Genomic DNA, 27,933 nt, shown 5'->3' with positions numbered 1-27,933 from the left:
CTCGTGACTCAAAGGAAATCGAATCGAAAAAAGTAAAAACCTATTTATTGAGGTCTGATTTTTCCATCATTTGAAATACAGCACTTTATCCCAAAAGCTCTTGTGTCATTTGGTTTTTAACAGGAAGACTGTTACTTCCTCAGTATTAAGACGTCCCCCATTTTGAGTGGAATTCTCCATTTGTAAGGGGTGTGAGCATTTCTTCTCCAATCTTCACTCTCCTCAGATAGGACACTGCTTGCTGTAAGATCATGCCCCAAGGGTGCAATTTAATAAACCGTAAAGATTTTTTTCTTTCTTACAGAAAAACAAACACTGTTTTTTTCCTTCTGCATTACAACCTGTTTTTAAATTTCAGGTGGGAACCTATACAGCCAAAACAAGATAAAGGCACCATTTGTAGATGAATTTGGGAGATGGTATGAAACCCATTCAAATATGTGCAGGTTAACATTTTCTTTCAAGTATAATTGGAAATTCCTAAATGGGTCACCAGCTTAAAAATCATCTTTAAAATAGAAATAAATAGCTATTATCTAGTGCCTGTGTTCTGTAGGAACTTTGCTTAAACAGCCACAGCTCCATTTCCTTTGCGGCAGCTGTACTGCTGTCACCACAGAAAGTTTTAACCAGTCGCTCTTGCAGGGTCATCCATTCAGTCCATCTCCTAGAGCAAGAAAGGAACAAGAGCCAGAATTAGCCAGTCTAATGCACAAGCTAGGACTCCAGACTTAAGAATTTTAGTGCTGAAGTAAATTTGAGATTTGTGCAGAAACATTTTCCACGCACAGTTACCGATACATCTTAGGCTTAAATACTTCACGGGGTTGGTTTTCAACGTTTGAGGGCTTAGGACCGTAGTCTTGTGGGACAACTTGGTCAATCGGTATTATTAATTCATAGTTTATGTTCTATATCCTACTCTGGTGAGTAGTGTCTGGGGTCTTAAAAGCTCGCAAGTGGCCATCTAAGATACGACTATTGGTCTCTACTCATCCAGAGTAAAAAAGAAGGAAACCAAACACTCACAAGAAAGTAGTTTCCAGGACTATCTATGTGAACCAAGGCCTCATCTGCTCTGAGACCAAAAAAACTAGGTGGTGCCTGGCTCCCACTGCCAACCATTCTGATCAGGGACATGATAGAGTCTGATAGAATGGGAGAAAAATGTGGAAAAGAACTCAAATTCTTAAAAAATTCAAACTTACTGGACCAGTTAAAACTATTGAAGACTACTGCCCTGATACTCTAAACTTTGAACTGATACTGTCCCCTGAGGTTACCTTTTAGCTAATAACAGGATGACTCATAAACATCACCTGTGAGTACTGTGTACTTCCTTAAAAAATCATCTGTATGAGAGAGACCAGGCTATCAACATTCACCCTAAAACAAAGATGAGAAGGTAAGAGGGCAGGGAAGCTAGATTAATAGAAACAACAAACAATGAGAATGCTGACAGACTGAAAAACATCACGAATGTCACTGAAATATTTTTGTATAAAATTGTTAAATGAGAACATAATTTGCTGTGTAAACTTTGACCAAAAACATAATATTTAAAAAACATTTTCAGAGCCCTGTGATCCTTATATCACTGCATTCTACAACTGGATAGTCACATCTGCTAAATCACTTAAGGTGCCATAAAGGCATCTTAGCAGGTCAGAAGGATTGTTTTTCACCCTCTCAGTAATCAGTAAGGAGCCCTGGTGGTGCAGTGGTTAAAGCCCTCAGCTGCTAAGAGGTAGGGGGTTCAAACCCACTAAGCCGCTCCATGGGAAAAAGATGTAGCAGTCTGCTCCCATAAAGATTACAGCCTTGGAAACCCCATGGGGCAGTTCTGCCCTGCCCTAAAGGGACACTATGAGTCAGAATCGACAAAGACAACCAGTTTGGGTTTTTTTTCTTTTGGTTTCAGTAGTTGGTAGGCTGTCTATACAAATTGCTGTTGACGTCTTGCCCACTTACTCCCCCTGTAGATGGTTGTTGGTGAAGGCTGTCTAGGTCTGGCTGTGCCTCCTTCCAGCAGTTCAGCCTGGCTTAATATCTGACTTAAGATTTACTGTCATACGTGTTTTAAAACGCCTATATAACTAAAGACCACGGCAGATAGTGTTTTTAAGGCTTAGCAGTAAATATTAAGAGGATTAGATGCTACCTATTTTACTTAAAAAATAAGAATACCTGAGTAATGCTTTTGACACATAAAAACACCTATTACTAATATTTTCAAATTTACAGATAAAATCCATCCACTGCACTTTGATCTGGGTCCGTGGAACTTAAAGCACCAGACTCAGGCCTATCCAGGCTTTTGGGACAGCATCCTGAAGAACTATAACTTTTTAAATAATGTGTTTTTGGTGAAAGTTTATGCAACAAATTAGGTTCCCATTCACCAATTTCTACAGAATTGTTCGGTGACTTTGGTTACATGCTTCACAATGTGTCAACATTCTCATTTTTCCATTCCAGTTGTTCCATTTCCAGTAACCTAGTTTCCCTGCCCCCTTTCCTTTACATCTTTGCTTTAATCGCTCACCATGTGGTCCTCATAGATTTTTCAGAACTGTAACTTTTAATATGCTGGTTATGGGACAGACATGTTCTGAGGAAAAGAACCCCCCCCCTTTTTTTTTTCCTATTCTTTTTGGTCTCTCCCCATCATCCTTGGTAAGCATGTTTTTAAAAATTTAAATTACACTTATTTTTGTGAGAAAGTCACGAGACCAGACTGAGGAAGCTTGTGTTCTCCATGTCCACACCATGCGGTTATGATTCTACCAGCAGTATAGAGTAAGCTGCACCAGCCCCGGACAGTAGTATGTCTTAAACATAAAGCTGCTAAAGCTCAAATGATACTAGGTGTCCGTTAGTACCTTATACTATATAACTTTATTGCTCAGGAGAGCAAACCCAAGCCTTCCTTTCTGAGCAGGAAGCAGCAGTTTGGTCACAAGAAGCAAGCATAGAAGGGCTGCAGGTAGCCCAAAGCAGAGGGTGCTACTGGTCACCAGACTGGAGAGGGAAACTGGTGGGGAGCAGGCAGTGAACCAAGAGGACTTAGAAAGGCCAAGGAGCTGATATCACTGGTTCTTACATTTCTGGCTAAGTTCCTCACATAGGTGAGTAGGTTCTGGTTAATAAAATTCACAGTTGTGCAAAAGACATCACGGAGCAAGGAAGGCATGTGATCAGCTACTTTTTTGGCCAACAGCATGGTCAACATGAGCTTTTTCTTTTCCAACTCCATGTCCAGGAGACAGGTCTGCATCACCCGGTCCACGGCAGTTGCCAGGTGCTTCCTTCTGTCCTGGACAAGAGGAAAAAGAGAAGCGCCACACAGAACAGTTTACTGAAATCCTTTCCTCTTAAAGGAAAAACTGTCCCAGACAGCCCCTCAACCATGAGTATGAAGATATGCTTTCATTTCGGTAGGAAGTATTTATCAAAACGCTAAGGAGGACGAGCAGAGAGACGGGGAAATAATTTAGTTCTGAGAGGCAGTGGAAAGAGAAGTCTGAGCTCACTCCCTAGAATGGGATGTTCGTTAACCAAATACGTGCTGACTGAGCACAGCGTGCTCACTATAGACAATGATGCAATACAAAAAGCCAAGTCAGTCCCTGACCCTGTGTCTTAGGCCCATCTTACTGGTGCAGATCTAGCTACGGGAATGGGACGAAGGAGCTACAAGTTACGTTACAACCTACACAGGAGAGGCAGACCATAGACCATTAGACTTAAAAAGGCCTCAAGTTCACTGACTCACATACGAAATTAAGTAACATAAGTGAACAGATTGTGGGAGTGGTCGCAAGGCAGAGCAGGAGAGATGCTTATACTGTGACAGCTGCTGTAGGACATCAGACCAAGAGACATCACTAGAGTGGAGATGACTTCTTGGAGGACAGAAGGCTTGACCTGACTGACCCCTGAAAGATGAATAAATTTATAGATGTAGAGGTGTCTGCATTTGCAGCAGGTAGAAGTCAAAAGAAAACCTTTCTGTCCTCTGAGCTCCTGTAGCTACAGGCAGTTTTTTTGACAGCATCAGGGTATCATTCATTTATTTCTCCCATTAAGTTTCTTCAGGGAGGACAGAGTGCCTTGGACTTAATCTTGAATCCCTCAAGGTGCCCAGCAAATGTAGAAGCTCAGTAATTATTTGTATATTGACTGGCTATGACCACAAAGCCAAAAGTAGCTGGCTTTTCTTGTCGTACCTGGGTAAGTTCTATTGGCATTTTTACACACCTGCCTAGAACTGAAGAAACATAAGTTATTTCTGGGAGAGCCATGTACATTTTGCTAACAATCTTTTTGGAGGCCTTTTATCCCTAAAAATTCTTGGCTCTGACTTAAGGTTCAGAGTTGTTAAATGTCAACCAGCAATCTTCTGAAAATCCCTTCTGACTCCATTTCCAATTCTTTTGTCAAAGACCATTAAGCCCCAGACCTGACAGTGGTGAACTGGGTCACCTCACTGGTCACTGGTCTACCTACCTAATAGGTAACAAAGGACAGATCTTGTTGGTTCAACTTACAAGTGAGAAAATCCTCACACTTCCCCACTGACCCAGAAAAGGCACCAGTAAGTCTGATTACTTACTTCTTCTGACAGGTTCCTGTCCATAAACTGCCTTGCCAGGTTTTGCACCAGACTTGGGTGGACCTGGCTTTCCATCTCGTCTCCTATTTGGGCAAGACGCTCAGCGATGCTCTGGATGACTTCCTCTTGACTTCCAGAATCTGAATGTTCAGGCAGGGGCAGGAGAGACAAAGCAGATTCAGACAATGGCCCTGTTCAACACACTTACCCTACTCCTCCCCACCCCCCAAAAGGAAAGACTTCAGCTCTGGAACAGACCCCGTTCCTGCTTCCGTAGCACACCATGGTGGGCTCTGCTCCACGAGGGCCACAGGGTGAGGACATGGGAGCAGTGGCTCGGGCCACGGGATCGGGCCCAGAGACCGGCCTGAGTGAGCAGAATACTGGCTTGAGAAACGGGTCTCTCCCTGAATACAGAGTCAACATCTGCTCTCAGGAAGGTTCAGTGATGCTGGGGGCATTCATAACTGGGCATCTGAAGCATAAACCTGGCAGCAGCCTTTATGGCTGCCAGTTCTATACCCCAACAGCTAGCAGACGTCAGCCTTAGACACTGTGAGGACAGGCTCTGCAGTCTGACCGTGTCTGAGTCCCACCCGCACCGTTTCCTAGCCACAAGACCTTGAACTTTTCGTCTCCTACCTTCCTCGCACGGTGGTTGTGGAGACCACTCCTCTTCCAACCCCATCTAACTCAGTAAAACCCCAAGTCTTCCCTATGACTAAAAGGCTCTATATAATCTTCCCCTACTTCTCTAACTGGAACTCTTCCTACTTGCCCCCTTAACCCTTCTTCTCAGCTATACTGGCCTCCCCACCTGCTGTTCCTTCTGCCTAAATGCCTTCATCCCCAGGGAGCAGGGCTCATTCTCTCACTTCCTTCACATCGGGCTCAGCCAGTCTCAGGGAGGCCTTTTCTGACCACTATTCAGGCCAATTTAATAACCCCTATTCCTTGTCCCCCCTACTGCCCTCTGTCTTCTTTGGCACTTACTACTTTATATTTTACCTTACGCTATTTGTCATAACGTAAGTCTCATAAGGGCCACAATTTTTTCATCTGTTTTGTTCACTGCCAAATATCCAGCATCTGAAACAGTGCATGGCACACAGCAGGTGCTCAATAAATAAATGAGTAAACCGATGGGCCCAGTACCTAGCTCCTAGAAATTATTCAATAAATACCAGCTATGTTATTTCTCCCATTAAATCTTATATATTTTCTGTGCTTGCAGCTCCCCTCTGGCTTCTTACTGACCCAGCACAGAAACCTCATACTTACCTCATCTTTGTTACTGCCTCTGCACCCAACTGTCGGGTCCTGTCTTACAGGGCAGACATACTTATCTCTCCTACCCATTGCCGCTGCCACCACTTCAGCATGGGTCTGCCATCGCCTCTCATCTGGCTAATTACAACCATCCCCTAACCCCACTCCTTGCTCCACTGCCCTCCAGGACCATTCTCCACTCTCCACCATATACTCCTCAGGGCCGGGACTGGAGCAGGGCAAGCAAGGCACTTTGGGTGCAAGCTTTAAGGAGGCCATTAGGAGGATTGAGTGCCCCCTGGGAGTGAGGTCTCAAATGTTGTGCCCCAGGTGTTTCAGTGGCTTCCCTCTAGTTCTGACCATGAGACTTGGACAAGTATGGATATTACATCACTTCTCTGCTCAAAACCTTTCATATACTCACTTTTGCTTCAGTGGGAAGTCATGACCTAACCTCGACTTGCCTTTGACCTTACCTCCCACTGTTCCCTTCAAATGTTCTAACCAAACTCACTCATCAAAGACTTGGTGAAACCCACGTGAAGTTGTGCACTACAGATTGGTAATTAAACAAGCCTGTGCACACCTTGCTTACTGGTTAATCTGCCCCTGAGTTAAGTGAACAACCCATAATCACTTTTGCAAATGCCATTTGGGTCAAGCCAGGCTTTGCAGTCTATGGGCAGGGGCCAGTGCAGAGAAGAGCAAGAGAACAGCACAGGGGACAGCCTCTGGTTGCAGTTACCCCTGCACAGCGTCTGGTAGCAAAGCCATTCCCTCACCCCGATCCCTCCGCCACCCCTTCCTAAACCTTTCCAAAAGGAAGCTGCATGGTGCCAGATGCTCTTACTCCAGTGTGGAGCTGCCCAGAAGACGTGCTGGCTGGATTCTGAGAGAGAGAAAGTCTTTGGCATGCCCTGGCCGGGGAGGAACTTCTGTCCCATCCCCGCCCACCCCATTCCAGGCAGGGCGGAGGCCAAAAGCCTGGATCAGCTGCATCTTCTCCAAGGCCACCAGAGGGCAGTGCAACCTTTATGCCAGGAGAGTTCAGGGCACAGACCATGTTCTGCCTGCTAGTTTAGAGGGCCTGGGATCCGCTGAGACCCTCAGAGTCACATTAGACTTTTAGGGCAGTGGTTGATTCTAAACTGGGTGTGCATCAGAACACCTGCGGAGTCCCCCATCCTACTGGAGTACGGCCCAGGACCTGGGCATTTTGAAAAACTTTCTCACATAATTCCAACATGCATGCTATTGAGAACCACTCTCCGAGAGCCAGATCTGAGAGTCATCAGACCTCCACACGCTCCCCTGCCTTCAGCCCCACAGTCTGTGTCAGTGGCAGCAGCACTGGTGGCAAAGGAGAATGAAGGCAGAGGCTGGCAGCAGGTCCAAGGGAAGGGTAAAGAAACCGAGCCCAAGCTCAAGGCAAGAGGCCTGCGGCTCTAGGTCCCGGCTCTGCCGTATCTATTAGCTATTTGTTTGGGGGCTAGTTATTTACCTTTTTCTTTGGGCCTCAGTTTCCTCATCTGGAAAAGTGGTTCACAATACTTCACTGGCCTAGCCTAGTCATCATATTAAAAAAAATAAACCGGTGTCAATTCCGACTCGTAGCAGCCCCATAAGACAGAGTAGAACTGCCCCATAGGGTTTCCAAGGCTGCAAATCTTTACGGGAGCAGACTGCCACATCTTTCTCCCATTGAGCGGCTGGGTTCCAATGGCTGCCCTTTCAATTAGCAGCTGAGTGCTTAACAGCTGCTCCACCAGGGCTCTTTAATTATCTTATAGATAATAAAAAGTTTATTAAAGTAAATATAGATACATATTTCATAAATATATATGAAAATAAAAGTGTAAGGCACTATACAGAAGCATTGTTATAAAGAAGCCAAGTGGATTTTAATTGATTGAGATTCAGCCAGGCCTGGTCAAGGCAGTCTGGGACTGTGTTAGCAGAATCACCTGTGGGGCTTTCAGCAGACCAAATCAGAATCTCTTGGGGGAGGACCCAGGTATCAGTAGTTTTTAAAGCCCACTCATTCTTCCAATTATATAACCCATGCTTAAGAGCCCTGGAGTTACATAATCTAGATCAGTGGTTCCCAAGCTTTGGCTATATCAGAATCACCTGTTATTATTAAGTACTGGCCCAGACAGCAGAATCGGAACCATGGAGGGAGATTTCGGCACATCAGAAGGAAAAAAAATTTCTAACAGTCATCCAAAAATGGTAGATGAGTGTAACACCACCAGAGGTAGCCAAGTACAGACCAAATATGGTAGACTGAAAACCTGAGCCCAAAGGTCCCTGCCAGCCCTTTAGGTTCCCTAAATGTTACTGGTGACAACAAAGCCCAGATACGGGGCAAAGCAGGCTGGGCCTGATGCCGACCTTGCTCAAGTCTTCCCTGAAAACTTTGTAAGTGGACGTGGCTGTTCCGGTTGCCGTCTGTCTGCAGTTCATCATACTCCTCCCGCAGGTGAGCTGGCAGGGGAAGCTCGTAGCTCAACTCCGCCAGCTCTTCGTGGAAATGACAGCTGGGGCAGTTTTTGAGAAAGCTGAACACCAGCAGGTTTGTGATGCGCTCGTTCTGGAGGCCTGAACCATTGCTGACCTAAGAAGAAAGGAGAGATGGTGACCTGTGGGAACCCGGTCCAGGGCCAGAAGCCCTTCTGGCTGCCTGAAGGGCTCCAGGGTACAGCCTGGCCTGAAACAGCCTCACTGGCCCACAGGTTCTGAATAGCTCTATGCGTAGGAGAGCTCTGCAAGAGGTTTCATCTCCGTGGGCAGGGGCCAGGTTTACAGCACCTGTTTTTTTTTTGTTAAGCAAAGCCACCTGCAGATTCCAAAGAGAAAGCTGCAGGTGGTGGCTTATCTATTCATTTGCGTGGCCTCCTGAGAACATCTGGTTGGAGTGCACTTCATCAGGGCAGGACGGTCCACAGGCTGTGTTAGGGAGTTAAGCAAGTATCATCATTTAGATGCCCGTCCATGTATTCACATTCCTTTTGCCAAGTCTCATGTACTTGTTACCAACTCAGGCCCACCTTTAGTGGCTACGCATCTAGAAGCTCTCTTTGCTTCCATAATCCCCTTTGTAGGGCCAGGATGGCACTGTGGAAACAGGTTTTCAGTAACTACTGGGTAGTGTTAACCCCAGGTGGAATATAAAACACCTGCCTTCAGGCAGGTTTGGTTGACTTCAGGTGTGTATGCTTTTTTACCAACACCCCTCCCCCCCCGCCACAGAGAGCCATGAGGGTGACTCCTGGTCTAACCTGAAGAGCTGGTGATTACTCAGGCCCTTCAGCTCCCCATTCCCATGAGCAGCACTTGCGGTAGCAGCTCAGTTCAGCCTCTGTGCTTTGGGAGTCAACAGGGACATTTCTGTGCCTTGACTGAATTTGGGGCGGTATTCTCGGCAAACAAAGGTGAGCACTTGTAGCATGCAGTCAGGTGCGCCCAGGTGTGCCCAGAGCAACCAGAGACCTGGCATGAAATGACCCGGAAGGCTAGGGGTACTGAGATCTGCCCATATAAATGCAAAGCAGACAGCCTGGGCTTTCAGAGAAGGTCAGTAAGAGAAGATCCAGGTAAAAATTGCTTCTATCCTCCAAATCCTTAATATTTTTCATGAGAAAAGTTGGAAAACTAGAGGACAACTGTTAGACAGGCAAATTGTTTAAAATAAAATGCTTAAAATAAGGCGCTACATACTGCTATTTAATCTTCATACCTCCAAAATTTCTTCTAAAAAGAGAAGTTTTATGTAAAAGCCCTGCTCTATCAAATCCTTACAATTCCTATACAGTGAGGCCATGAGGTACTAAACAGCTTAGAAACCCACAAACAGGCTTCACTTCCGCCTCAAGAAGACGTCCTGGGCAGGAGAAATTAGAGGAGGACTGGGGCAGTGTTGTGTTCCCCAAAAAGATATCTGGAAGTCTTAACCCCTGGTTCCTGTAACTGTGACCATATTTGGAAATAGGGTCTTTGCAGATGGAATTCAGTTAAGACAAGGCCATACTGCATTAGGATGGGTCCTAAATCCAATGGCTGGCATAAGAGAAAGAAGGGATTTACACACAGACACACACACAGCACCACATGAAGACCAGGGCAGAGATGAGAGTGACGCAGCTACAAACTAAGGAATCTATAAGACTCACAAAACATCCTCCTTCAGAGCTCCCAGAAGGAACTAACCCTGACAACACCTTTATTTCAGACTTCTGGCCTCAGAATGTGAAAGAATAAATTTGTTGTTTTAAGGCACCCATTCGTGGGATTTTGTTACAGCAACTCTAGGAAATGAACACAGACAATCTTTGCCTGTGGACTTCATTTTGATCTTCTTGTTGTTGTTAGGTGCCTTGGAGTGTCAGGAGCTACCCCATGTCACAGCACTGCCCCATAGGATTTTCTAAGCTGTGATCTTTATGGGGGAAACCCTGGTGGCATAGTGGTTAAGTGCTATGGCTGCTAACCAAGAGGTCAGCAGCTCAAATCCACCAGGTGCTCCTTGGAAACTCTATCGGGCAGTTCTACTCTGTCCTGTAGGGTCACTATGAGTCGGAATCAACTCGACGGCTGTGGGTTTTAATCTCTACAGGAGCAGACTGCCACGTTCTCCAGGTGGGTTCAAACTGCCAAACTTTTGGTTAGCAGCCGAGCACGCAACCATTGGTGCCACCAGGGTTAGGGGTTGGTAAACAGCTGTCTAAAGATTAAATGCAGAGCAGAAGTTATCAATTATGCCAGATCAGGCTATCAAATATAAGTTCAGCAATATTTGTCTTTCTACAAAGGAGAAAAAATACAGTTGGCGGGGAGGGAAAGGAAAGGTTTTCATGTTAGAGAATGATGGGTTCAGAAGCCATGAGTGGTCTGAAATGGTTAGTACCGGCAGGTGGACAGACCCGGTCTGGATGGGCGCGTCAAGAACAGCTGGACTGCCCACGCAAATGGAAGGGGGCTTAAAGACTGATCACATTTACTTCCGAGAACAAATAGAGCTTATAACATGCCAAGTATGAACGATGACCTTTTTTTGATCTTCTAGTGATAAGGTGAAATGGGATGTGTCTCAGAAGATGTAAGATTAGCTAGGTGTCCATCCTTTTTAAATCATAACAAAGAAAAATGATCAAGACTTAGGAAACACTGCTGGACGTATAACAAAATGATCTGAAAAGGCAAAAATAATCCTCATGCTATGAAATCAGTGCCAGTGCAGAGAAAAAGGCAGAAAGCCACGCAGTGTATCTCATAAAATAATCCTGGTGCCCAAACTTGATAAAAACAGCAGCAAACAAAACCAACCTCACAATGTTCTTTTTCCAAGTATCAAGAACTCAAAGGAGAAAGTGAGAAAAATCTACAGCAGGATGAAGTTCTGGTGTAAAAAAAAAAAAAAATCAAACCCCTCTAAATATAACACTGATCAATGCTTTCACTGTGAACCCCAACTTGCGGGACTCTGGGCAAGCCACCTAACTCCTGAGTCTCCGTTTTTTCACTTTTAAGGAAATAAAAAGAAAAACCTGGGGAGTAATGATCTCCACCTGCCTACACTGACGGGTCAGCAGGAGCACGGACAAATGGGACAATGTGGGAGAAAGTACTTCCTACAAGTTAAAGTGCTTCTGGGGTCTAAAGTGGCTGTCTTTTAAGTCACAGACATCTCAAGAAGAGGGAAGAGGATACAACAGTGTCAGGGTGGAAGACATAATAAATAAAAAAAACAAACTCACTGCCGTCGAGTCAATTCCGACACATAGCGACCCTCCAGGAGAGAGCAGAGCTGCTCTACAGAGTTTCCAAGGAGCACCTGGTGGATTCAAACTGCCAACCTTTTGGTTAGCAGCTGTAGCTCTTAACCATTATGCCACCAGTGTTTCCACGGGCAGGTGTAAATAGCACTAAATGGAAGAGTATTTTGGATACCGATAAAACGCCTTTATCAGGACAAGGGAGAACCCTCCAAAATCCCTTTTGTTCATGCAGCTGACACCTATTCTCTCTGTCTACTATGTCTTAGGCCCTCCAGCTACAAGCAGGCCAACCACCAGGTTATCGTCCTTTGAAAAGGGTAGTCAGCAAGTACCCGCTGAGAACCTTCTGGGCACCAGGTACTGCTGCCTGTTCACTGGACTGCTGTAGCTGTGCCCATAGTGCCTGGTGCGAAGAGCAGCAGGTTAATGTATAGCAAACGCCCTGGTGCTGGGTGGTTTCAAGAGCCTGTGGAACTTACCAAAGGAGAGTAACCAAAAGCTTATGATTAGATGCTATGATTTTCTCTTCAAGGCCATTCCAAGGTGTTGAGGAGGAAAAGTATAGGTACCATCCTATCAGAGGCAGGGGAATGGCTTATATGACCTCTGGGTAACATTTCCAACCCAAGAACAGTGGCTTCTAAATGCTCTTAAATCAGAAAGCCCCCACCCTCTCAGTTAGTGACCAGGTACTCTGTGTAGGAGAGAGGAAGGGATGGAGAGCAGTAGGAAAAGCAGGGAAAGAAAGGGAAGACGGAGGCAAGGGAAAATGAGGAAGGGTGTTTCTTTTACGGTGCCCAGGAAAGCTGTGAATCTGAGGCTCCTCTTCGCAGAGCTGTGGAACACGGACAGACACACAAACGAAGAACAGCTGGCCCCAGCCACCTTCCCTCCCCATCTCAAAGCGTTCCTTCAAAACAATTTTAGAGTCTGACCGTAAGCGCCATGGTACTGTCACTGTTGGGAAGTTCCAAGTCACTTCTGGCTCACAGGTGACCCCGGTCAGGTCAGCGGCCTGAAAGAGGACAGACATACATACACAAAAGGAGTGGGCAGTTGTTCCCCTTTCAGAGACAACCCCTATCAGGAACCACTCACAGAAGCGGTTCTGGGTTTGGGCTGCAAGGAGCTTGAACCAACCCAGCTGATCTCTGTTACTCACCGAAACCAGCACTTACCTGGGGGTTTCTTCTCAGCACAGACCATGTACAGACACCCAGGGGATAAGCTTTGGATTTCCCTCATTCCAGAGCCTTTCCAAGGCATCATAGAGTCCCCAGAGCCAGCCCTTCCCCTCAGAATTCAACTCTTTTACTCCAAGCTCAGTAAGACCTCACTGATCAGACAAATAGGGGCAGTATGATTTAGGAAGTATTTTCAAACAAATACATTAGTAAGTTTCCTACAATAATAAACTTGGCTAATAAAATGTACCTAGATGTTTTCAGGGAACCTGTTTATTATTTACCATGACTACTAATACAACCACTGTCACAACTATTCTTTGTTGTTGTTAGGTGCCATTGAGTTGATTCCAACTCATAGCAACCCCCTGTACAACAGAACGAAACACTGCCCAGTCCTGCACCATCCTCACAATCGTTGTTATGCTTGAGCCCATTGTTGCAGCCACTGTGTCAATCCACCTTGTTGAGGGTCTTCTTCTTTTTCACTGACCCTCTACTTTACCAAGCATGGCGTCCTTCTCCAGGAACTGGTCCCTCCTGATAACAGGTCTAAAGTACATGAGATGAAGCCTCACCATCCTGGCTTCTAAGCATTCTGGCTGTACTTCTTCTAAGACAGATTTGTTCATTCTTCTGGCAGCCCATGGTATATTCAATATTCTTCACCAGCACCATAATTCAAAGCCATCAGTTCTTCTTTGGTCTTCCTTATTCATCGTCCAACCTTCGAGTGCATATGAGGCGAATGAAAACACTATGGCTTGGATCAGGCGCACCTTAGTCTTCAAAGTAACATCTTTCCTTTTTAACACTTCGAAGTGGTCTTTTGAAGCAGATTTGCCCAGAGCAAGGCATCTTTTGATTTCTTGACTGCTGCTTTCATGGGCATTGATTTTGGATCCAAGTAAAATAAAATCCTTGACAATGTCAATATTTTCTCCCCTTCAGGATGTTGCTTATCGGTCCAGTTGTGAGGATTTTTGTTTTCTTTATGGTGAGGTGCAATCCATACTGAAGGCTCTTACCAACCCATTCCTTTAACATGCAACCATTCTCAGAGCACATCACTATCTCATTTGTTCCACACAGCTATCCTGAGAAGTAAGCAGGGTATTACCTAATCCTAACTTAATGGATGAGAAAATAAGGACCGGAGAATAATATGCTGAGGTCACAGAGTGATAAGTGACAGCCAGGAAGGGGCACGTCAGTTCTCACTGCCAAGTCACTTGGCTTCACTGGTTAGATAAGAGCTGCTGGAACTGACAGGGCAGTCATTCACATATAGACGTTATCATTGTTAGCTGCTGTTGAGTCAGTCCCTGATTCATGGCGACCCCACACACAACACAACAAAACCCTGCCCGGTCCTGCATCATCCCCATGATCGCTTATAGCTCAGGCCGTTGTGATCCATAGGGTTTTCACTGGCTGGTTTTCAGAAGTAGCTCTCCAGGCCTTTCTTCCTAGTCTGTCAGTCTGGAAGCTCTGATAAAACACATTCAGCATCATAGTCACATGCAAGCCTCCACTGACAGCTGGATGGTGGCTGAGCTTGAGACACACAGCTGGGAATTGAACGGGGTCTCCCACATGGAAGGCAAGAATTCCACTGCTGTCCCAAATATAAATAGCTTTTTACAAAATGTTTATAAAGAAAGAAAAAGATTGATACACTTAACAATTACCTAAAAGATTAAAGCTGCTATATGACAAATACACCAACTAAATAACCCGCCACAAGCAACTAACCAGAAAAAACTGGTGGTTGGATTAAAAAAAAAGCTCTGAGGCCTATACAATGGGATATGTATAACCATTAAAAAGAGTGAGAGATCTATGTGTGTACCAGTATAGAAGGACAACCAAATCAGACTGAACAAAAATTCCTGCAGAACAGTCTAAATAGAATGGTTTTATTTTAAAATGTATTTGCCTGTGTGTATGTGTATGTGTGTGTGTGTGCTCCCACAGTATTAGGATGAACCAAATGAAACTTGTCTTGTACAGCAAAATCTCAAATATTGGCAATTTCATCTGGTTCGTAAATATAAAGGAAATTAAAAACAAACAGAAGAACAGACAACCAACTTGTTTCCAGGAAGAAAGGGTAAGCAAAGTCCCCACCTACAGTGAAGGGGCAGGTGAGGGCACACATTCTGCTTCCAGCCCGCCAGGCAGCCCTGTACTTACGGAGCTTGGAACACGTGTTCCCACTCTTGGCACTGCCCCTGTCTCTCTCTTAGGTGCTCACACTGGCCTTGGGGAACCTACACAGCTAGAGGCTGCATTCCAAACCTCCCACTGGGGAGTCTGGAAGTGCACACCCTACAGGCTGGGTTTGCGGCTGTGCTAGGGAGGAAAAGTGACCAACAACAAATGACTCAGGGTGTGCGTGGACAGAGAAGAATGCCCCAAGGATTGGCTCACAGGCCACCAGTAGGCCCTTCACAGGGCAAGAGGTAAGAGCCAGAGCCAGAGCCAGGATCAGGACAAAGAACAAAACAAAGCCCGCCCTCAGGAAATAGGCCCACAGCAGCCAAACCATTTTCCCAGAGTTGCTACCAAGGTAACAGCACTGTTGGACCAGAACCCTGGCCTCCTGACTCTTAGTCCAGTGCCCCTCCCCTCCACCACCATGTTCCTGCAGAGAAGCAACTTCAAAAAATTACTTAGGAGATCACATCAGGGACCGAAGGACTGGAAGCTCCACTCAGGTCACTCAGCCACCCACAACAGGGGTCCAAAGATACCTGGTACCTCCTAGTCCTTACAACCAAAAACTTTGGGTGCCCATAGTCCCTCTGCAGAACCCACCCACCAGCATGCTCTAGGGAACAGAGACGCATTTTCTTGTTCAGAGCATGATCCCCTGCTACAATCAGATACTGGTATATACGCCAATCACCCCTGCCCCGCTAACACTGTAGGACAGAGCCTGTACCACACACTTGATGATCAGCTACCCGGAAACCTAAGCTGAACTCATACAAGAAAACTGAATGGACTCCTAGACTGATATACCTGATAACAGCTCTAGCCAGCTGGGGACAGGACACCAGAGCTCCAAAAGCAAAAATAATCAAGCTAGCTCACTCAAGCAACCCATAAGGGTATACCAAAACAAAACAAAGCAAGCAGCTATGACACAGTAAGCAAGCATAAACTAATACAATAACTAATAGATGGCTCAGAGACAACAGTCAATATCAAGTCACATAAAGAAACACAGCATGATCACCTCAACAGGCTGTCAGAACAAAGAACCCAGGGATCTTCTAGATGAAAGTGCCTTCCTGGAATTACGAGATGCAGAATACAAAAGTTTAATACACAGAACCCTTCAAGACATAAGGAAGGAAATGAGGCAATATGCAGAACAAGCCAAGGAACACACAGATAAAGCAACTGAAGAAATTAAAGATTATTCAGGAACATAATGAAAAGTTTAATAAGCTGGAAAAATCCATAGACAGGCAGCAATCAGAAATTCAGAAGATTAACAATAAAATTACAGAATTGGACAACTCAATAGAAAGTCAGAGGAGCAGAATTGAGCAAGTAGAGGCTAGAATTTCTGAACTCGAAGATAAATCACTTGGCATTAATACATTTGAAGAAAAATCAGATAAAAGAATTTAAAAAAATGAAGAAACCTTACGAATCATGTGGAACTCTATCAAGAGAAATAACCTATGACTGATTGGAGTACCAGAACAGGGAGGGATAACAGAAAAAATTGTTGAAGGTTTGTTGGCAGAAAACTTCCCTGATATTGTGAAAGATGAGAACGTATCTATCCAAGAAGCTCATCGAACTCCACATGAGGTAAATCTGAAAAGAAAGTCACCAAGACATAATCAAACTTGCCAAAACCAAAGATAAAGAGAGAATTATAAGAGCAGCGAGGGATAAATGAAAAGTCACCTACAAAGGAGAGCCAATAAGAATAAGCTCGGACTACTCGGCAGAAACCATGCCGGCAATGGGATGACATATTTAAAAAATTGAAGGAAAAATATTGCCTGCCAAGAATCATATATCCAGCAAAACTGTCTCTTAAACATGAAGGTGAAATTAGGACATTTCCAGATAAACAAGTTGAGGGGATTTGTAAAAACCAAACCAAAACTACAAGAAATACTAAAGGGAGTTCTTTGGTTAGAAAATCAATAGTATCAGGTATCAACCCAAGACTAGAACACTGGGCAGAGCAATCAGAAGTCAAAAAAACAAAGCAAGATTATAAAAAAAAAAAAAAAAAAAAGCCCAAAACAGGGTAACAACGATATTACTATATAAAGAAGACAACATTAAAATAATAAAGAGGGACTAAGAAATGTAATCATACACCTTCCATATGGAGAGGACGATATGGCGATACAAAGAAATAAAAGTTAGGCTTAAATTTAGAAAAATAGGGGTAAATAATAAGGTAACCACAAAGGAGACAAAATAGCCTACTCATCAAAATAAAATACAAGGGAAAAATACAGACTCAGCAGAAACAAAATTAACAACAACAATATGAGAAAAGGACAATATATAAAAAAATTTACTCAACACATAAAATCAAGTGGGAAAAAGAAACTGTCAACACACACAAAAAGGCATCAAAATGATAGCACTAAACTCATACCTATCCTTAATTACCCTGAATGTAAATGGACTACATGCACCAATAAAGAGACAGAGAGTGGCAGAATGGATTAAAAAACAAGATCCGTCTATATGCTGCCTATAAGAGACACACCTTAGACTTAGAGACACAAACAAACTAAAACTCAAAGGATGGAAAAAAATATATCAAGCAAACAACAATCAAAAAAGAGCAGGACTGGCAATATTAATTTCTGACAAAATAGACTTTAAAGTTAAATCCATCAGAAAAGATAAGAAAGGACACTATATAGTGATTAAAGGGACAATACACCAAGAAGATATAACCATATTAAATATTTATGCACCCAATGACAGGGCTGCAAGATACATAAAACAAACTCTATCAGCATTGAAAAGTGAGATAGACAGCTCCACAATAATAGTAGGAGACTTCAACACACCACTTTCGGTAAAGGACAGGACATCCAGAAAGAAGTTCAATAAAGACACGGAAGATCTAAATGCCACAATCAACCAACTTGACCTCCTAGACATATACAGAACACTCCACCCAACAGCAACCAACTATACTTTCTTTTCTAGTGCACATGGAACATTCTCTAGAATAGACCACATATTAGGTCATAAAGCAAGCCTTAGCAGAATCCAAAACATTGAAATATTACAAAGCATCTTCTCTGACCATTAGGCCATAAAAGTGGAAATCGATAACAAGAAAAGCAGGGAAGAGAAATCAAACACTTGGAAACTGAACAATACCCTGCTCAAAAAAGACTGGATTATAGAATACATTAAGGATGGAATAAAGAAATTCAGAGAATCCAATGAGAATGAAAACACTTCCTATCAGAACCTTCGGGACACAGCAAAAGCGGTGCTCAGAGGCCAATTTATATCAATAAATGCACACATCCAAAAAGAAGAAAGGGCCAAAATCAAAGAAATATCCCTACAACTTGAACAATAGAAAGAGAGCAACAAAAGAGACCCACAGGCACCGGAAGAAAACAAATAATACAAATTAGAGCTGAACTAAATGAAATAGAAAACAGAAAAAACATTGAAAGAATTAACAAGACCAAAAGCTGGGTTTTTTTGAAAAAATCAACAAAATTGATAAACCACTGGCCAAACTGACAAAAGAAAAACAGGAGAGGAAGCAAATAACCCGAAAAAGAAATGAGATGGGCGATATTACAACAGACCCAACTGAAATTAAAAGAATCATATCAGATTACTACGAAAAATTATACTCAAACGAATTTGAAAACCTAGAAGAAATGGATGAATTCCTAGAAACACATTACCTAATTAAACTAACACAGAGGTAGAACAGCTAAATAGACCCATAACAAAAGAAGAGATGGAAAAGGTAATCGAAAAACTCCCAACAAAAAAAAAAAGCCCTGGTCCGGACAGCTTCACTCCAGAGTTCTACCAAACTTTCAGAGAAGAGTTAACACCACTACTACTAAAGGTATTTCAGAGCATAGAAAAGGACAGAATACTACCAAACTCATTCTGTGAAGCCACCATATCCCTGATACCAAAACCAGGTAAAGACACCACAAGAAAATTATAGAACTATATCCCTCATGAATGTAGATGCAAAAATCCTCAACAAAATTCTAGCCAATAGAATTCAACAACATATCAAAAAAATAATTCACCATGACCAAGTGGGATTCATACCAGGTATGCAGGGATGGTTCAACATTAGAAAAACAATTAATGTAATCCACCACATAAATAAAGCAAAAGACAAGAATCACATGATTTTATCAATTAATGCAGAAAAGGAATTTGACAAAGTTCAACACTCATTCATGATAAAAACTCTCAGCAAAATAGGCGTAGAAGGAAAATTCCTCAACACAATAAAGGGCATTTATACAAAGCCAACAGCCAACATCACCCTAAATGGAGAGAGCCTGAAAACATTCCCACTGAAATCGGGAACCAGACAAGGATGCCCTTTATCACCACTCTTACTCAACATTGTGCTGGAGGTCCTAGCCAGAGCAATTAGGCTAGATAAAGAAATAAAGGGCATCCAGATTGCCAAGGAAGAAGTAAAAGTATCTCTATTTGCAGATGACATGATCTTATACACAGAAAACCCTAAGGAATCCTCCAGAAAACTACTGAAACGAATAGAAGAGTTCAGTAGAGTATCGGGATACAAGATAAACATACAAAAATCAGCTGGATTCCTCTACACCAACAAAAAGAACATCGAAGAGGAAATCACCAAATCAATGCCATTTACAGTAGCCCCCAAGAAGATAAAATACTTAGGAATAAATCTTACCAGAGATGTAAAAGACTTATACAAAGAAAACTACAGTACACTTCTGCAAGAAACCAAAAGAGACTTACGTAAGTGGAAGAACATACCTTGCTCGTGGATAGGAAGACTTAACATTATAAAAATGTCTATTCTACAAAAAGCGATCTATACATTTAATGCAATTCTGATCCAAATCCCAAAGACATTCTTCAATGAGATGGAGAAACAAATCACCAACTTCATATGGAAGGGAAAGAGGCCCCGGATAAATAAGGCATTACTGAAAAAGAAGAACAAAGTGGGAGGCCTTACTTTACCTTATTTTAGAAACTATTATACTGCCACAGTAGTCAAAACAGCCTGGTACTGGTACAACAACAGATACATGGACCAATGGAACAGAATTGAGAATCCAGACATAAATCCATCCACATATGAGCAGTTAATATTTGACAAAGGCCCCAAAACAGTTAAATGGGGAAAAGACAGTCTTTTTAACGAATGGTGCTGGCATAACTGGATATCCATCTGAAAAAAAAAAAAATGAAACAAGACCCATACTGCAATCCATGCACAAAAACTAACTCAAAATGGATCAAAGACCTAAACATAAAATCTAAAACAATAAATATCATGGAAGAAAAAATAGGGGCAATGTTAGGAGCCCTACTACCTGGCATAAACAGTATACAAAACATTATAAAGAATGTAGAAGAAAAACTAGGTAACTGGGAGCTCCTAAAAATCAAGCACCTATGTTCATCCAAAGACTTCACCAAAAGAGTAAAAAGACTACCTACGGACCGGGAAAAAGTTTTTAGCTATGACATTTCTGATCAGCATCTGATCTCTAAAATCTACATGATACTGCAAAAAGACAAATAACCCAATTAAAAAATGGGCAAAAGATATGAATAGACACTTCACTAAAGAAGATATTCAGGTAGCTAACAGATATATGAGGAAACGTTCACCATCATTAGCCATTAGAGAAATGCAGATCAAAACTACAATAAGATTTCATCTCACTCCAACAAGGCTGGCATTAATCCAAAAAAACACAAAAGAATAAATGTTAGAGAGCCTGTGGAGAGACTGGAACACTTATACGCTGCTGGTGGGAATGTAAAATGGTACAACCACTTTGGAAATCGATTTGGCGTTTCCTTAAAAAACTAGAAATAGAACTCCCATAGGATCCAGAAATCCAACTCCTTGGAATATATCCTAGAGAAATAAGAGCATTTACACGAACAGATATATGCACACCCATGTTTACTGCAGCTCTGTTTACAAGAGCAAAAAGATGGAAGCAACCAAGGTGCCCATCAACAGATGAATGGATAAATAAATTATTGTATATTCACGCAATGGAATACTACGCATTGATAAAGAACAGTGAGGAATCTGTGAAACATTTCATAACATGGAGGAATCTGGAAGGCATTATGCTGAGTGAAATTATTTGCAAAAGGACAAATATTGCATAAGACCACTATTAAAAGAACTTGAGAAATAGTTTAAGCTGAGAAGAAAACATTCTTTTGTGGTTAGGAGAGGGGGGAGGGAGGGAGAGTGGGAGAGGGTCATTCACTAACTAGATAGTAGATCAGAACTACTTTAGGTGAAGGGAAAGACAGCACACAATACAGGGGAGATCAGCACAATTGGACTAAACCAAAAGCAAAGAAGTTCCCTGAATAAACTGAATGCTTCGAAGGCCAGCATAGCAGGGGGCAGGGGTCTGGGGACCATGGTTTCAAGGGACGTCTAAGTCAACTGGCACAATAAAATCTATTAAGAAAACATTCTCCATCCCACTTTGAAGAGTGGCGTCTGGGGTCTTAAACGCTAGCAAGCAGCCATCTAAGATGCATCAATTGGTCTCAAACCACCTGGATCAAAGGAGAATGAATAACACCAAGGACACGAGGCGATTATGAGCCCAAGAGACAGAAAGGGCCACATGAACCAGAGACTACATCATCCTGAGACCAGAAGAACTAGATGGTGCCCAGCTGACTGCCCTGACAGGGAACACAACAGAGAAACCCTGAGGGAGCAGGAGAGCAGTGGGATGTAGACCCCAAATTCTCATAAGAGCAGACTTAACGGTCTGACTGAGACTAGAAGGACCCCGGTGGTCATGGCCCCTAGACCTTCTGTTGGCCCAGGACAGGAACCGTTCCCAAAGCCAACTCTTCAGACATGGATTGGACTGAACAATGGGTTGGAGAGGGATGCTGGTGAGGAGTGAGCCTCTTGGATCAGGTGGACCTTGAGACTACGTTGGCATCTCCTGCCTGTAGGGGAGATGAGAAGGTGGAGGGGTTAGAAGCTGGCGAAATGGACATGAAAAGAGAGAGTGCAGGGAGAGGGCGGGCTGTCTCATTAGGGGGAGAGTAATTGGGAGTGTGTAGCAAGGTGTACATGGGTTTTTGTGTGAGAGACTGACTTGATTTGTAAACTTTCACTTAAAGCACAATAAAAATTATTTTTTAAAAAATTACTTAGGAGAAAATATTCACCCATCATCCCATTACTTTCGTTCAGCTGATATCCTTCCAGAATTTTATACACATGCCCCACATCTACATACAGGTTAATATTCTTCTACTTTCACTTATATTGTGCTCATTTTCCCACCTCAATAAACGTTCTTGAAAAATATTTTAATGCTTATTTTTTGTTTTTTTTAAATATTATTCTATTGCAATGGTTCTCAATGAGGAGCTATTTTGTCCCCAGAGGACATCTGGCAGTGTCTAGACACATTTTTGGTTGTCACAGCTCGGGGAGGGGTGCTACTGGTATCTAGCGGATACTACTAAACACCCTACAATGCACAGAAGAGCCTCTTAACAAAGCATCATAAATGTCAATAATGTCAAGCCTGACAGTTCTATTGCCCCCAAATCGACATATGCCCCAAAATGCAATTATCCCCTCTTGTTGGACATTTAAATGGTTTCCAATTTTTCACTATTAAAAAAGGCACTGTGGTGGATTATCCTGGTGTGGCATTTTCCTATTAAATCCAGAATCAATTGAGGTAACATATGTGAAAGTACAGCATGCCTTCTGCTCTACAGGCCTCACCGTGGTGGTAGGCAAAGACAAAAGGGGCTAGTTTGCCTGGGTTGCGTCCTCAAATCACATAGGCCTCAGGCTCACAGCCACAGAACCCACGCTAGGGATGAAGGTCCCTGGCTCCTGGCCAGCAGCTGTCTTTGAAACGGGGAGGGGGCGCATTCCTAGGCCTGGCTGGTGCGGCTTTGGAGATCTGCGATTTACCATCAGGGCAGGGCACAAACCCTTAGTAGGTCTGCCTCAGTTTACCTCAGGCTTATCTTTTCTGTTACCTAAGGAGAAGTTCAGGGAGTCAACTGTCAGCTGTGAGTGGAGCCCAGGAGGATGGGGATGAGGGCACCCACCAGCATCCTTAAGGTCAGCCATGGTTTCACCCCCACACCCCAATGCTAACCAAAGTAGTTCCACAAGAAGGAAAATGCAAGCCACCAAGAGTTCATTCCCCACCCCCCACTTCTTCTGAGACCCAAGTGGGAAACTGGCCAGGTGGGCAGAAAGCTGGAAATAATCCACCACCTCACATCTGTACAATGCTTTCCTGTTACCAGACAAGTTCAAAGCCAGGATTTCACTGGTGATAAGGCAAGGCTGGGACCGGACCGTTGGTCCCTTTCTGGGTTATCTCTTGGAACCCCGCACTCTCCCGCCCTTTTAACAGTCAAGGCCTCTGTGGTGCAGGGCTAACAACTATTTTTACTAAGAACAACAACCATCCCAGCAACTACCATCTAATATTAACATCCGAAGGCACCAGGCACTATACCGGCCAGCTTCTCCTGCCCTCTCCAGGGCTTTGAACTGGTTCATTCCCCGTGGTTCGAATCTCCACTGATAATTTGCATTTCCACCCCATATAAACTGAATTAGAATCTACATTTTAACAAGATCCCCAGGTGGTTCTTATGAGAATCTCTCCAATCCTCACAGCTTCTTTACCCAGAAGATATTTCTGAAGATGCAGGGAAGGCGGGAACCCCTCAGGGCCTGTTTTTCTTGAGTAAGACAATACATACCTCACTGGAAACCCTGGTGGCTTAATGCTTAAGAGCTCAGCTGCTAACCAAAAGGTCAGCAGTTTGAACCCACCAGGCACTCCTTGGAAACTCTATGGGGCAGTTCTACTCTGTCCTATAGGGTTGCTATGAGTTGGAATCGGCTCAACGGCAATGGGTTTGTTTGTTTGTTTTTGGCTTGGTGCCTACTCAGATTCTAGCCACCCTTCTCTAAGGCCCCAGGAGTTTCCCACATACCCTGGAAGCCAAATGTCCCTCAATTAACTGAAAACCTCAAAGTTCACAAAAGCCACAGCTTAGTACCACCCCAAACCAAAACAAACCCCTTGCTGTCAAGTCGATTCTGACGCACAGTGACCCTATAGGACAGAGTAGAACTGCCCCCTACGGTTTCTAAGGAGCAGCTGGTGGGTGCTGACCTTTTTGTTAACCGACCTTTTGTTTAACAGCCAAGCTCTTAATCACCGCACCACCAGGGCTCCAGTACCATCCCACAGTCAACGCACAAGCACGGGCCACATGGGGCAGGAGCAAGCAGACACAGTGCTCCTAGAAGGAAAAAGATCTTTACAGGACAAAGCCTCCAGAGCACAGGCTTCTCCTTGGGCAACACGCATTCCCTGAGTCCCCTCACCACATCAAGCACTCATCCTCCAGGTCACCCAAACATTGCACCAGAAGGGCACCCTGGACCGGAAGCTGGGAGAACCCAACTCTACTGTCCCCTGGCTCAGCACTTAACTAGCTGTGTGACTCTGAGTGTAGCATTCACCAACTGACAGACATTTTGAGCTTGTTCAATGTCCGTGGAGCTGAGGAACAATGGTAAAAATGACACACAGGCGTCTGCCCCAAGGCAGCCTGCTGTTATTAGTGGCGACCCCATGAGTGCACAGTAGAACGTCTCCATGGGGTTTTCAAGGCTGGGACCTTTCAGAAGCAGATCAAGCTTCTGAAGAAGACAGGCTTGTCTTCTGAGGTGCCTCTAAGTAGGTTCGAACCTCCAACCTTTCAGCTGTTAGTTGGGTGCTTAACCATTTGCTCCACCCAGGGACTCCCCCAGAGCAGCCTATTTAGAAAAAAATGTATAATTGTAAATATGATAAACAGTATGAAAGAAAAGCATGTGCTGCTATAGCACCCAGCCATTAATACAGCCATTAAATATTCAGCGCACCTACTATGTGCCAGGTGCAGGGGAAAAGCTTAGACCAGGGGATTTACAGTAGAGGTCGAACGGGAGCCTAGGCTGCAGACCCAGAGGGGAGAGAGTGCTCTCTGGGCTGAGGGCTGAAGGATGTGCAGGAATTAACCAGGAAAAGGGCAGGGACAGGGAAGGGAGAGTTCCCAGTATCACTTCACTTTTCTGGTCCCTGGAGTCCAGAAAAATAATGCACTTGGAGGAGGTAGATTTCCTTTTTTGGTTGTTTTCTTAAAGGAACACATATCAAGAATTTATTTAACTCATTAATTGGTGGGGAAACAGTAAAATGTTACAACCCTTCAAAGAAGTCAAAGAACCATTCATATAAGCAATCAAGAATGCTGAACTGAATTTACACACAGACGTAAAACTGATCGAGATCCACAAGGCAATAATCAAGTGCATTCCACTGGACAAAGTTCATTTGCAGCACCATGGAAGAGAAGTCATAAAGATTACAGCCATGACAACTCTATGGAGCAGTTTTACTCTGTAACACATGCGGTCGCCGTGAATCGGAACTGACTCCATGGTAAGGGGTTTTGTTTACAAGTGGCTTAAAGACAATGAAAGGCATGGACTAAAACTCAGAGGAGGGTACCAGTAGGAACATCCAGTTATCTTTTTTGTCCATTTCAAAGTCTTTCACAAATTTTTTTCCTGACAGTATCCTGACTCCCTTCCCCCAACCCCTACCTGTGATAAAAATGTCAAAAATTATTCTTTATCCAAAAAGGGGGGCTGGTCGCCATCAATCCGAGTCAACCCCATGGCAATTGTTGGTGGTGGTGCTGGTGACAGTTTCATCAGGCTGGCCGGGTAATTTACACAGGTGCAGCAAGAGTGCTAATTAACCAGAAAAGCCTCCTCAGGCTTCTCTTGCAAATTTAGAGCCATGCAGTATTGGACGAATACCAAGGCCAAGAAGAAACTTCCTCTAGAAATTTTAATCAGAAATCTAGATTGGGCTTTTAATTGAAAGCCTCTGTTTTTGCTATCATGAAGGTAGGAAACCAAGCCTAAGAAATTCTCTCCACCAGGTTTCACCTGCAGTACCTATAAATGTGCAGTTTGTTCTGTAAACCTTCATCTAAAATATAATATATATCCCCTGAAGTCTTCTTAATACCAAACAATAGTGTAGCTTAACTGGTAAAAAAACGTCTGCCTGGAGCATTATGCTCTTTTAAGAACTATCTATATGGGATCAAAATGACAACAGCAACTAGGAAGGTTAGATAGGAACCCTAGCGGGCAGTGAGTTTATATTAATGAGGGAAGAACAACTGAGAAAAGGAGGGTGAGAATGGCTGCACAGCTCGAATGTAATCCACGTCACTGAACTGTACACACGGAAATGGTGAAACTGGTATAGGCTTTGCTGTGTATGTTCTCAACAACAACAAAAAAATAAAAATCATCTATAGATGGCAGAGACTGACTGGCCAGGGTTAATTCAGTACTCTAACCAGTAATGGAGCCCTGGTGGCTCAGTGGTTAAGAGCTCGGCTGGCTCACCAAAAGGTCAGCAGTTTGAATCCACCAGCCACTCCTTGGAAATTCTATGGGGCACTTCTCCTCTGTCCTATAGGGTCGCTAGGAGTTGCAATCAACTCGACGGCAACAGGTGGCCAATAATATCAGAATGGAAGAAAGCTGCCTTCTCTTTTGGGTTACTGCACACAACTGTTTCATGACAGCTTTGATCTGTGCTTCTCCTGAGAGGAAGTCATATCATGACAGCCTGGGCACTGACAAGGGGCTTCCCATACAGCACACAATTTCTGAAATATTTATATTACCATTGTACCTACACGAACTTAACCCAGTGAAGGCTAAGCAAGTATCTCTTACAAGAGTAACACCTGAAACAAATCTAATTATTTTTTATAGCATTTCTCCGTTTTATAAGGTGAAAAGGCCAAATCTTTGTGACATTCCAGGGGCCCTCTGGGAAATGCCAGTGATAGTTTTAGGTATAAAAGAAATGCTGAAAAAAAATTTTTTTTTCCTAAATGTGGGGTTCAGTTTTTGAAAGGCCAGGTCGAAAGCGTTATCAGAGGCTATTTGGGCCCTTGATTAAGGTAAGATCATGGGTGCCGGAGAAACGAAACTTGGTTACGTATTCAGTGAATTAACAAAACCTTAGCTCTTCCGTAAGCGAGGAATCTTCATTCTTTGTGTGTGTGCGTTTTCCTTAAGTAGTTAAGGACATAATAGAGTTGGCATAAAGCACCAATTTTTTTTATGCTATCTAGAATCTCTGCTCTATAGGTAGATTACACAGAAAGAAGGGAAGGACCTTTTGTTTTGAAGCCAAGGCATGAAATGAGTAAACCAAGGAAGCAAGAGCATCAACACAAGAAAACTATGCCTAAATTGTGACATTATTTCAGAGCTTCTTTTCAGACTCAGGTATTATAAACCATGGCAATAGAATGTATTTTCCAAGTTTTATCCTTCATTATGTTTTTTCACATTCTGGCATACACTGACAAGTTATTTTAGGATAAAGTGCAGTCCAGGAAATCTCAAGAGTCTTGGAGACACTTTTCAGAGGATCTCAGTGTAAAATATATTTCATAATTAATACTAAAATTATTTTATTTATTCTCTCATGAAGCTACAGTGTAGTTCTCCAAAGGCGATAATGGCATAGAAAGCACAACAAATTGAGAATCCAAGTATCTTCTATTGAGCCAGTCATTTAAGAGATTTGCAAAAATGTCAAACAATGCTATTTCTCTCTCTATAGATGCTTTGTTTTGTGAGTTATTTTTCAAAAACATATTTACTTGATGAAAAATGGACACTGCTATTTTCAAGTGAATCAACAAATATTTTTTTAATTTCTGTTTTAATTTC

The 27,933-nt window shown here is 43.3% G+C and overlaps 1 protein-coding gene across 3 annotated transcripts in view; it reads right to left on the bottom strand.

The window, feature by feature from the left end:
• Positions 1-28: 28 nt before the first annotated feature.
• Positions 29-27,933, bottom strand: part of BID (BH3 interacting domain death agonist) — a 44,867-nt gene continuing 16,962 nt past the window's right edge. For all 3 annotated transcript variants that reach the window (XM_049882115.1, XM_049882117.1, XM_049882114.1), the window contains exons 2-6: positions 12,597-12,676; positions 8,279-8,501; positions 4,616-4,755; positions 3,104-3,316; positions 29-667 (exon numbers count right to left, since the gene is read on the bottom strand). In XM_049882115.1, coding sequence (XP_049738072.1) covers positions 656-667; positions 3,104-3,316; positions 4,616-4,755; positions 8,279-8,501; positions 12,597-12,608 — 600 coding nt within the window. In that variant the 5' untranslated portion in view covers positions 12,609-12,676 and the 3' untranslated portion in view covers positions 29-655. The remainder of the gene's footprint in view (positions 668-3,103; positions 3,317-4,615; positions 4,756-8,278; positions 8,502-12,596; positions 12,677-27,933) is intronic.

This window comes from Elephas maximus, chromosome 4 (assembly GCF_024166365.1).
Source record: "Elephas maximus indicus isolate mEleMax1 chromosome 4, mEleMax1 primary haplotype, whole genome shotgun sequence".
NCBI classification, from domain to species: domain Eukaryota; kingdom Metazoa; phylum Chordata; class Mammalia; order Proboscidea; family Elephantidae; genus Elephas; species Elephas maximus.
Note: the sequence above shows the minus strand (reverse complement) of the source record. Positions and strands in the feature narration are given on the sequence as shown.